Source organism: Oratosquilla oratoria, chromosome 32 (assembly GCF_046742065.1).
Source record: "Oratosquilla oratoria isolate Oo_2021 chromosome 32, ASM4674206v1, whole genome shotgun sequence".
Classification (NCBI taxonomy): Eukaryota; Metazoa; Arthropoda; class Malacostraca; order Stomatopoda; family Squillidae; genus Oratosquilla; species Oratosquilla oratoria.
In genome coordinates, this window is record NC_134808.1 from 49,785,294 (window position 1) to 49,798,136 (window position 12,843).

The 12,843-nt window shown below is 38.0% G+C and overlaps 1 protein-coding gene across 3 annotated transcripts in view; it reads left to right on the plus strand.

Moving 5' to 3' along the window:
• The window catches only part of Dlg5 (MAGUK family member discs large 5), a 451,629-nt gene that overhangs the window by 381,191 nt on the left and 57,595 nt on the right, over positions 1-12,843 (plus strand). For all 3 annotated transcript variants that reach the window (XM_076172266.1, XM_076172267.1, XM_076172268.1), the window contains one exon: positions 8,892-9,108. In XM_076172266.1, coding sequence (XP_076028381.1) covers positions 8,892-9,108 — 217 coding nt within the window. The remainder of the gene's footprint in view (positions 1-8,891; positions 9,109-12,843) is intronic.

Below are 12,843 nucleotides of genomic sequence, written 5' to 3' on the forward strand. Positions count from 1 at the left end.
TGGGAGGGTGGTAGCAAATTAAGACCACATGTCTAAAGGATATGAAGAAATACAGTTTTACATACAGATGCATAAGTATGTGGAATAACTTAGAAGGTATTAGCCAAGCTGGAACAAAACATAATTTCAAATCAAAATATGATAATTGGATATCAAAGATATAGATTAAGTTGGGACTGTACATAAATTTAAGACTAGGTATGACCAAAATTGGGGAATAGGAGATTGGATCCAAAGAACATTGCTCCTTTCCTGTATACTACAGTTAGGTAATTACACTATATCATTTGTTTCATATTTTTACATGTATCAACCATGTATACTACCTTTTTCATTTTCTGTCTTATATGATTTGTCCTGGATACAAGCATGCCATTGTGGATCTTGCCTCACTTGAGAGGGATTATTTTGTGGGGCTGATGTCTGGGTGTTGGTGGAGTAATGAGTGTGGTGGTCTGTCTTTGAGAGCTTGTTTAGTTATGTGACTGTGGATGTATTGTGTGGTACAGGTGGAAGGTTATTGTATATACTTTAAAGTTGTTGTTTTTTATACACATTATGCTTGTGTGCTGTAATGAGATGGCTGGGTGGTGTTTAGAGTTCAAACATAGAACTGTGTGCTTATTTTCATGTGATGTTCTATGGAAAGTAGTTTCAGTGTGCAGGTGTCCAATTGGGGTGGATTTAGTACATCCTGTTACTCAGTGCTTTATTCTGTACTGTAAGTTGTGTTCATCTGCCAACTCCCTTTCTATCCTTGCTCTCCTCTTCACCTCATTTCTCACTCTGTCCAACCTTGTAAGCCTCACCGTACTTCTGAGACAGTTCACCTCAAACTCCTTTGAACTTCTTTTTGCCTCCTTTAAATTTCAACTCTGCCCCATACAGTATTTTAGTCACAATAAGCCCTTCATATAATCTCTTTACATCCATTCCCAGCTGCCTATTTCTTAGGACACTTTTCAGTCCTCCTAGACATATACTTGCTTCCCTCACTTTACAATTTACCTTAACCCCCACTCCTCCATTTCCTACTACATATGACCTTAAATACTTAAATATCCCCTTCCTTCAGCCTCTCTTCTTAAAGACATACTTCTAGTTTGCCTCCACCCTCTCCCCTTGTACATCACCTTACTTTTACATTTACTTTTAACTTCCACCAATCACATACCTTCCCAAACTCTGTCACTAACTGCCTTAGATCCTCCTCTGACCTTGCCACAAATGCTGTGTCATCCACAAACAACAACTGACTCATTTCTCATTTCCTTCCACTATCTCTAACCATCTCCAATCCCCTACCCATCACCCTTGCATTTACCTTTCGTATCACCCCATCCATATTCACATTGGACAGCCATGGTAACATGACACAGCCCTCATGCAGCCCCAGCTTCTCAAACCACTTGCTCTCACCCTATCTGAAAAGAAGCTCTACTATGCTTGTAAAAACTCTTGACTGCCCTTAACAGCTTTCCCTTTATTCCATGCATCTGCATTATCTCCCACAATGCCTTCCTGTCTACCCTATCATAATCCTACCTCAAATCAATAAAGACCCAATAACATCCTTAATTTTTGCCAAAATTTTCTTGCATGTCTGCCTTACCATAATAATCTGATTATTACAGCTGCTTCTACCAAGTATTCCATCTGTTGCTATCCTAATCTTCTCAATTAGAACCCTCTCATATGCTTTTCCAACTATGCTCAGCAAACTGATCCCTCCAAAATTACTACATTTGCCCTTGTTCCTTTTTCCTGTGTAAAGTGAAACTATACAGGCACTCTTCCAGTCCTCTGGCATCCCTCCTAGGCCAGATACCTAAGCAGCTCTGATTATTTTCAGAGCTTTTTGTACAATTTTTTCCTACTCTTAGTATCTCCCACTGCTGCAGTCCCTCACTATCGTCTTCCACATTCAACAAGTAGACTACATGGTGGCTTCCTCAAGAAGCAATACTCTCACCAATACTATTCTACCTCTTCATAAGCAACCCAGATTATAATAACTAGGTTGCTTATGAAGAGATAGAATAGCATTGGTGAGAGTTTTGCCTCTTGAGGTGCACCATTTTATATTCTATTTGTCCCAGAGATTTTGTTGTTTTGGGTTACTATGCTCTGCCTCCCTCCTAAGAAGTTAGTTAACACTTCTTGTCATTGTTGTGAATACTGTCTCAGTAATCTTTTTTGATAGTAAGTGTCTGGGGACTTAGTCAAGTGCCCTGCTTATGTCAATAGCTCCCAAAACTATTCCTTTTGTTGGGAGATGTTTGTGAGGAGTGTATTTACCTATATATAGTGCACAGGATTGGAGTCATGCTTATAATATTGTATCCCTTTTCCTCCATTAGTCACACCTTGTCTTGAATTCTTTTTTAGTGTTGGCTTGGGTTATATTTTCAGCCAAGTTATTCCTCCAATTCTATATTTCTATGTTGAAATGTATACTTCCTAATGCCTTTTTTTTCATAAACTCTTGTCAGTCTTCTCATACCAGTAATTCTTTTCTATTCACTTTCTCTTAACCTGTTTCCAGATTAGTTTCATGTCTCCTCTCTCTTTGCTCCTTCAAGATGGGAAGTCCTAGTTTCATAAATTTTCCTCATATCTGTTATTGTTTATATCAGGGATCACCTTATTTGTTGCTTTTTGTATTCTCTCTATTTTTCTTGTATCTTTAAGTATAGTGACCATATCACCATTGCATATCCTGCCTGGGCCACATCAGTCTTGCAATAATTTTCTTTATCATGTCCTTGCACATGTAGTGAAATGTCACTCTTATATTTTTCAACAGATAGCCTCTGGTATTATCTTTCTTGTATGTGCTTCAGGTATTTACCTAATTGGAGTATAAAGGAAAGGAGCAATGCCCATCAGGTCCTGTCTCCTCTTCTCTAATTTTCTTATATACCTAGCTAGACTCAAACATAAGAACATAAGAATGAAGGAAACTACAAGAGACCATAAGGCCTACACTAGGCAGTTCCATGTCCATTACCACGTGTCATCCCCATCCATAAAGTTGTCTAACCATTTCTTAAAACAACCTAGTTTCAGTATTCACTACATACATACATATAAGATTGAAGGTGAAAGAAGTTGACAAGGAGAAATGGGAGAATTTTACACCTTAACGTTTCGACCCGCAGGGTCTTGATCACAAAGCTAACAACTCAAAGGTAACTGGATGTTTTATACACGGACGGGTCATCTTATGGGACACTTCGGAGAGCTTGTTATTTTATCTGCATATTCTTTTATTATTAATAAGCTTGTGGCTTTTGCTGAACATATAAAGCCTTCTCTATGGTTAATGTTGTTATTAGTGTTGATATATGCTGCCTCAATTGTCTTCCTTAGTTTCTTGGATGATCCTTTATTTAATACAGTTGTATTGTTCCAGTCTGAAAGGTGACCATGTTTATCCACATGTATTTCTATGGAGTTAGATGTCCTAAGGGCTTTTACGTCATTTTTATGTTCATTTATCCTTTTATTAAGTCCGCGACCAGATTCACCAAAATGTGAAGAGGGACAGCTTTTACATGGGATTTTATAAACAATGTGTTTTATAAAAGAATACGCAGATAAAATAACAAGCTCTCCGAAGCGTCCCATAAGATGACCCGTCCGTGTATAAAATATCCGGTTACCTTTGAGTTGTTAGCTTTATGATCAAGACCCTGTGGGTCGAAACATTAAGGCGTAAAATTCTCCCATTTCTCCTCGTCAACTTCTTTCACCTTCAATCTTATTTGTCATAATACAGTCATACATACATATACCAAAGGCTTTTTCCCCCTACATGGTTACTAGATCTATTCCATTCATTGACCACTCTGTTAGTAAACCAATTCTTGCCTATTTCTTTCTTAAATCTAAATTTGTCCAATTTTAATTCATTACTGTGAGTCCTGCCCTGTTGTCTTAATATGGTGACCTTGTTTGCATCACCCTTGTTAAACCCTTTGATCCACGTGAACACCTCTATTAGATCACCCCACACTGCATCGTTCCAGAGTGTAAGTTAACCACTTCCATACGGTGACGCCTATGTAGACGTCATGAGGAGCAAGTGGGTACGCGATGATGCCGACGTCGGCATCTTGATTATATTTATTGTAGTCGTACCTACATAACCTCCATTCTCTCTAAACTGGCTTCATCATATTTTCTATGGTTATCAAAATTCACGGGTGAAAGAGAACGAACGATTGAGCACTGACTTTATTTTTTATAATGCGATTATTATGACGCAACATCGCACGTCGAGCAGCTAATGCTGCCAGATGTGCGATGTGCCCCAGAGTGAAGAGGTTAAGGTGCCTAAGCCTCTCTTCATAAGGTAAATTTCTGAGCCCATGTATCATTTTGGCCATTCTCCTCTTTACTGATTCTAATGAATTGATGACCATTCTATAAGATGGAGACCAAACTGTACAGCATAGGCAAGGATGGGTCAAATTAATGCTAGAGTTTGATAATTACCCTCTGCACTTCTATTCATAACCATTCTAGCAAAAAGATCTAATGCTCTGCTAGATTTATTCAAGGTGCTAATGCACTGTTTCCTTGATTCCTCTTCACTCCGGGGCACATCACACGTCTGGCAGCATTAGCTGCCCGACGTGCGATGTTGTGTCATAATAATCGCATTATAAAAAATAAAGTCAGTGCTCAATCGTTCGTTCTCTTTCACCCATGTATTTTGATAACCATAGAAAATTGATGAAGCCAGTTTAGAGAGAATGGAAATTATGTAGGTACGACTACAATAAATATAATCAAGATGCCGACGTCGGCATCATCGAGTACCCACTTGCTCCTCATGCCGCCTACGTAGGCGTCACCGTATGGAAGTGGTTAAGGTCAAGACTCACTGAAACTCCCAAGTCTCTCTCACACTCAGTTTTCAGTGCTGTGGAGCCCTATGTTTAACATGCTGCACTTTGAGATATTGAAGTCCATTTGGCATTTCACCAACCATGTGAACAATTTGTTAAGATTATCCTGCAGAACCTCAGTGTCATCTCTGGACCTAATTAGGGTTCCTATTTTAGTGTCACCTGCAAGCTTACTAACATCACTATTAATCCCATTGTCCAAGTTGTTTATGTACATAATGAACAGTAAGGGACCTAAAAACAAGCCCTGGGGAACTCCACTAGAAACACTCCTCTATTTGGATTTTACACCATTAATAGTGACCCGCTGTTTTCTGTCACTGATCCAAGCTCTAATCCATGCTAAAACTTTTCCTCTTATGCCATGGGGTTTGGTTTTATTTAGTAGTCTCTGGTGGGGTGCTTTGTCAAACGACATAGGTATTATGAGGTGCAAGTGGATACATGACAATGTCAGTATCAGCATCTTGATTATACGTATTTTTTGTAGTTGTACATGAGTTATCACCAGATTCTATGAACTGGCTTAATAATGTTTTCTTTGTTTATTATTACTCAGAGTAAAAGAGAGCAAGTAATATGGCAGTTACTTTATAATGCGAGTAGTGTGATTAATCGTACATATGGCAGTCGATGCTGTGCGCAAGAATTTGACTCGTACTGAAGTGGTTAAAGGTTCTGGTGTGGAATTGTGTTCATGTTATCTTCATGTGATGATCTATTGGGAGGGTTTTGGTTTCTGAATTGAGGTTTCCTATGCAATGTTTTTTGGTGTTTGTGTTTAATATCCTGTTCGTCGGGAACCATGTTGTGTAGGTGTATTTAAAGGTGGTTCTTGTGAATTATAGAAAGTTGTTAGAATTTCTTTTTGTTGTCCAGTCAGTGCTAGTGATGTTTTTCAGCAGGATTATTTTCTTGTTGATTTTTGCTGTTTGGACCTTGACATGTGGGCTGAATGAGTATAAAATGTTAGACCAAGAATTTTTGGGTTCCTTTTAAAAGGAAGGGTTTGAGCATTTGATTTGATGATGGGGTGGTTTTTGACTCATGGTTGTTTGAAGTCAGCAGTGTTATTGTTGATTTCTGGGATAAAATTTTCATATTTCTGGGCCTTTGTTTCAGTTTGTAAAAGTAGGCTTGGATATTCTTTGCTACCACTTTGTATTTACTGTATTGGATTGCCGTCATCTCATCTGCACTAAGAGAATGTAGATGTTCAGTTCTGGTTCAGGAGTTGGTAGTTCATCCTTGAAAAGGTTCAACACTAAGGTATTTATAGTCTTTTTGTACTTGGTTGTTTTGGGTTATTCTGCATTGACTTCCTGCTATAAAGTTAGTTAACCACTTCTTGTCATTGTTATGGATATCTGTCATAACCCCTTCCATACAATGACGCCTACATAGGCATGTTGAGGCTCAAGTGGATATATGAGAATGTGGGCATTTCCTGATTATATATATTTTGTAGTTATAGCTGAGTGACCCCCAAATTATGTAATCTGGCTTGATTGCATTTTTTATGTTTATTATTACTCAGAGTGAGAGAGAATGAGTAAATCAGCAGTGACTTTATAATGCGAGTATCGTAATGCATCATCATACATTCCAATGCTGCATACTAAAATTTGACTTTAATTGAAGAACTTGATATTCTTTTTGGTTAGCGATTGGAGACCTTATCAAAAGCTTTATTCATACTTATAGCAACCATAACTATTCTTTTGGATGGGCCTCTTTTTTTTTTTTTAACCTTCAAATACCTGTATGATGTTTGTGAGCAGAGTGCTGGTAGTGTGGCTCTCCTTAATACCATGTTGATTGTGAAAGGTTGGTATTTCTGATTTGAATATTGCTGCATCCAACCTTTAAATCACCTTTGATATTGTGGATAGTAGTAAGATTGGTCTAAATGAAGCTGGGTCCTCTGGTTTGGTTTCAATATTTGTGTTGTTGTTTAAGCAGTAGTAGAAAATATCAGTTAAGGCTCATAGGGCATTTAGGAGCTGGTATTTGAGGTAGATATTTGAGATGTTTCTTTTTTCGCTCCTTGTGTGTCTTCACTGTGGAAAGGGGATTCGGCATCATTGTCATTTTTTGATATATTTTTTAATTGTTTTCTTGTTTTCTGGTGTTGGCTCAAAGCTATTTATGGAGAAATGTTTGTTAATGTCACTTTGTTGTTTAGGTTATGATATTTTGTGTTTGAGTTGCTCCCACTCCTTCATGGGTGTGTGTGTGTGTGTGAGGGGGGATTCAGTTTTGAGTTTTTGATGGATTTTGCTGCTCCCTATTTTTCCTTTGTCAATCTTTCCATCAGTTTTGTTTGTTGTTTTTTCCTTCTGTTCAATAATAATAAATTTGTCTTATTTATTCTTTATTATACTTTGCTAATTCTTTTTTCATGAACAAGTGAATAAAGACACTTTAATTTGTGTGTGCACTGGTGACATAATTGTAAGCATGCTAGTCTCGCATTCACTTAGTTACGGGATTGAATCTCGCACTACTGTCCAGTTCCCAGCAGTGACTGTTATCCGTCCCAACAGTCCCTGAAGTGCATCATAGGGCAAAGCTGACAGCTTCAGCTGCAGCTCTGCACCTCCTAGCATAGGCTCCTTACCCTCTTCTTATTATAGTTTAAATATTATTTAGATACTAGTATTTTGTTTTTCCTGATGGTTTTATAAGCCCATTTTTTAACAGTGTGTAGATTCCTAAATTGTGGTCATGAATTGTTACCAGACTTTACACCTGACAACATGAAAAATTGGCATAAGCAATGTTTTGATTATCATGGGTTAAAAGAATAAAGTTTATCTTAGTTTGAAAACATCTGTTGTACTATACTTAGAATATTATGTACATTTTGTCTTGGCCACTACTAATTTTATTTATTCATTTATATATATATGATTTTTTTTTCCATTCATCTATCTATATACCAAGGGCTTTATTTCCCTTTGTAAGGAAAGTAGCCAAGTCAAAAGGCATACACCTACACCCACCCATTCCTCTTCCACCCATTCACTACCCTTTCCTCCCTTTCATCGTAGCTCCTTGTGAATGATGGGTCATTCCTGTATCCCACCCCCTGCCCTAGGTCAGAGGTAATCCAGCAAGACACAGCACATCCACAGCAAGGCCACTTCACTTAATCAGTGACCCCCCCTTTCCATCACCTCATGTGGAAAAAAAATGGGAAGAAATTCCTTCAGCCAGCATCAAAATATCATTCACACATAACCAGCCCATACTCCTCCATCCCCTACCCTTTTACATCCTTGCATCACAGTATCATCTGTACACAGCCATTCTCCACTCGCCCCTATCTCCTGCCCTCTCCCTTCCTTGCTCAACAGACATTCTCATCTTGCTCAAAGCCCCTTTCACTTCATCCATCCATCTCATCCTTGGTCATCCCCTCAATCCTCTCCCTTCAAGTAAACATAAAATCTGGAACAGGAATTTTAATTAACTGTGCAGTGCTTGAGCATGTCGGAACAAAACCCATGTGAGCACATAAATGTTTTATTTGTGTTTTTATCTTTCCCTTTTTTATGGAATATATGTGTAGATGTTACTGATAGTTACTTTGTAAATAGTAGTTGAACTTATCTAAAATGTATCATTAGAACAGAGTATCTACATAAAGTTTGAATATATAATGGTTATGAAAATTTTACATCAATAAGTGGTTGGTTTTGTTTGTATGGGAAACACCTATAATTTTTTTTAAGAAAATGTGAAATTGTAAAGTTGATAGAAATTTTTACTTCATATCTGTATATGCATGGACAGTACTGTGTATACCTACTTGTGTCACCTGGAATTGTCTGAAGTATTGCCCCAGATGCATATCTGATAGTTAAGTTAAAGAGCATTTCTGAAACAAATTGTAATGAATATTAAAATGTATTGTATTAACATTTGAGTATGTCAAATGATTAAAATTGATGTATGAATTTGTGACTGCAGAGGCACAGCAAGAAGCAGAGGTCTCAAAAAGAAGAAGAGACTGGGCCTTCAGTGAGCGTGACAAAATTGTCTCAGAAAGAGAGTCAGTCAGGGCTCACTGTGATAAATTGAGACGGGAAAGGGACCGTGCTGTGTCAGAGCTTGCAGAGGCTCTCAGGGACTCAGATGATATGAAGAAACAAAGGAATGAAGCCTCCAAGGAACTCAAAGAGCTGAAGTAAGTATATGGAGTCTTTTCTTTCTCATTCATTTATTTAATCCATTACATACAGTCTCTCTTGCAGGAGGAGGCCTGTAGCCCCCATAAGTCTGTGTACAGCCACTTGGTTGTATTATATTTCCCTCACAGATAAGAGCAGTGGTGTCTAGAATGTGTGTGTTGGGTTATGCAAAAAATAATAATTTCACAGACCTCTGTTTGATGACAGGATCTGAGGATTGTGGAATCTATGCCAGACCCATTTTATGTTGGTATTGTTTTAATGCTATTATTCTTGTATGTCTTGTGAGCTTTTCCTCTTTTGGTTTTATGGTGTGTGGTACCTGGGTTGATACTGTATAAGGTATATTAAAAAAATATCTAAACTAGGCCAAAGGACAGAAAGTGGCTAATGTCATGGGCTCTAACACTAATATCCTTCGAAGTAAACCCCACATGAATCCCACTGTTGCTAGAAACTTTTCTCTAAGTTCTGTATCAGAATGGGTACCAGATGCACCATTGTGTTTTGCTTGATGGCCTCTTAGTTTCTAGCTAGGACCCTTTCAGCAGCGTCTTCAGCTTTGAGAGTGCCCAAAAATTACAAGGAGATAACAAACATTAACAAACCTTTGCCCCTTTCTCAGGATTCTGATGAAAATCAGTTTAGAGTAGTCAAAAAAGTAGACAGGAAAACTAATTTGATAGAATTTGTTCAAGTGACAAATTTTAACAGATTTTAATCACTCACCAAGGAGAATGATGACATCCACGAAACAAGGTCAGTTGGGGACTCATTAATGCAAGGGCTGTTGGTGGAGTTTTGTGGGCGAGCTCCTCAAAAAATTAGAATTTTTCTTTCTTCCAGGTAGCAGAATTGACAACATAGAAACTGGTTGTGACCAGGTAACAAACAGATTAGATAATAATACACTTCTTTATCCAGGAAGATACAATGTTAATTCCATTAGGTCAGAAGAGCTGCTACAGAAATACCATCAAATGATCCTGAAATACAAAACTAAAACCATCAATCTTGTATCATCAGGTATCCTCCCTAAGATTCTAAGGAACTAATTCGTTGTACAGCAGTGTTCAACCTTAACAATCAACGAATAAATCTGTTTGCAGGGGGGTGTTTGCTGTGTTAGTTTCTGATGTGATTTTTGTGGCAAAGAATATTTATTTCAGCATGATGGGTCTTCAATGAGGTTGGAGCCCCATGACTTGTGAGACTTTCAAAACCATTTGTCAGTGTATGTCAGCAGTGACAATATAATTTTTCCTAACAGTGAAACAGCTATTCAGTATCACTTTCAGAGTAAATGCACTAAGATTAAGAAATACATTTTCAGACCTTGAAGCTCTCATAGCAATGGAAGATTGCTGCGAGTGTAACATTAGTGTCACAGAATCCTGGAAAAGCACTTCTATCAGAGATTTTTTTTTTTTTTTTTTTTTTTTTTTTAAGCAAAATTCAACTTACCAGGATACCATCATCAGTTACGAAAGAGTAAATAGGATTGGTGGTGAAATTTTTCTATACATCAAGACTAGGCCTCATGCTATCATAATATCAAACGTAGTTATCAACAACATTGTTGTCATTTATGAACAACTGAAGTAGACATCACAAGATTTTGGTTGGATTACTACCACCTGGTCAAACTACAGATATTGATGAGAAATTATATGATCAAATAGATAGAATATGCTTTCACGTGAAAACATAATTTTTGGGTACCATATTTTTCGGACCATAAGGTGCTTCGTACCATAAGGCACACCCGTAATTTGCTGTTCCCCGTCCTTACATAAGACGCACCTGACCATAAGGTGCACCTGCTCTCGTCATTGGATAACCATGCATGATGACCGACGACACAAGGTCGATCGATCCCGTGTCCACACGAAGCAGGCTGGTATGACCGAATGGCACAATAAAGTACTCTAGATTTTAGGCTATCCCAACAATTATTTAGCACATTTTAGTATCGCATAGCCTTCCTTAAAACTTTTCATCCATCATGTCCCCCCATCCACACTGACTGCATCAGGCATTTCATACGGTTTACCATGTTTACAGCATGTATGAAATCAGACCACCCCCCATGGACAGTCTGCCCTGCCAATACCCCTAAAAAACAACACAAACACGTTACAGAAATTGTCGGGAATAAAACCAACATTAGCAGTTTTATTCCGAGAAGTCTCGATTCACTTACAAAACACAAGATTTAACAAATGACTGCAGTCTGAGTGGAGTGAGACTAGACCAATGCAAAATGGCTGTCTGTGTTGATGACGCTATCGTGTCATAGCCATGATAGCATGAATGAATGTGGTGGCATGGACCCGAAAACTGTCAGTTTTCACAATTTTCGGTATTTTTTTAGTTTTGACCATGGGCGCAATATAGTAATAGAAAATTAATTATTAATTTTGTAAATTAAAATGTATCAACGTAATATGCAATTTTGTGGGCGGAAATGAAAATAAAAAATACCTTGCTACAAGCAAATATGCTAATGAATGAAGTTGGTAGCTTAGGATCGGGACGCCAGGTACATTTTCTTGAAGAAATGTTATGGAGCGGAGATACATGCATTCCTTCAAGCTGCAAGAACTTTGTATACCCTGCCAACGACGACAACGAGGACGAGCCGGATGACGTTTAATTTGTAGGTAATGATTTATTAAACACAGGTTAGGTTAGACGAATTTATCATCCTTTCATTTCTTAGACGTCGGCATTTATCATAACAAACATGGCGTACCATTTGTCCAACACGACTTTGTTATATACGAAATCTGTTTTAGCACCTTTTTTGTTTTGTATTTCCGCTCACAAAATTGCATATTACGTTGATACATTATAAATTACAAAATTAATGATTAATTTTCTATTGCTATATCACGCCCATGGTCGAAACTAAAAATTTACCCAATTTTCTTTTCAAGATACATGCATCTTGGTTATAACTTGGTTGTAACTTTTGCTAGGCCTATGCACTGTCGCCGTCGGCAGGCTAGCTATGAAATGTGTCAAAATAGTACATCACTGTCCGAGGCATTTTTTTGCACTGAAGCCACACATAAGGTGCACCTCACGATAAGGCGCACCACCCGATTTTGGCCGATTTAAAGGATTTTGCCCGCGCCTAGTGGTCCGAAAAATATGGTACTTCAGCATCCTAGTACAAAATTGGGGTGATCTGCTGATACACCAATCAGGATCATACTTATATAACTTTACTTGAAAATGCACTTTACCAACACATCCAAAAGCCAAAATGTAGAGATAAAATTTTGGATTTGATTTTGCGAGCAGTGAAAATATTGGCCTGGAATTTGTTCAAGTGGTCATAGAATTTTAATATTCACTATTAATCTAAAGAGGAGGTTATATGAAGGGGTGATTGTGTCGACAGCACTGTATGGGGCGGACATGAAACCTAAGAGAGGAAGAGTTAAACCTCTTCCATAAGATGATGTCTACGTAGGTGTCATGAGGTGCAAGGTTATGAGGATAGCAGCGTCGGCATCTTGATTATATTTATTTTGTAGTTGTAGCTGAGTAACCCTTGAACTCTATGAACTGGCTTGTTTGTATTTTCTGTGTTTATTATTACTTGGTGAACGAGGAGTAATACAGCTTCCCACTGCAACTATCTTTCCCTCCCTATCCTCCTTCATATTTACCAACTCCCAAAAATACTCTACCCATCTTCCTCTTACTGTCATCCCTTCCAT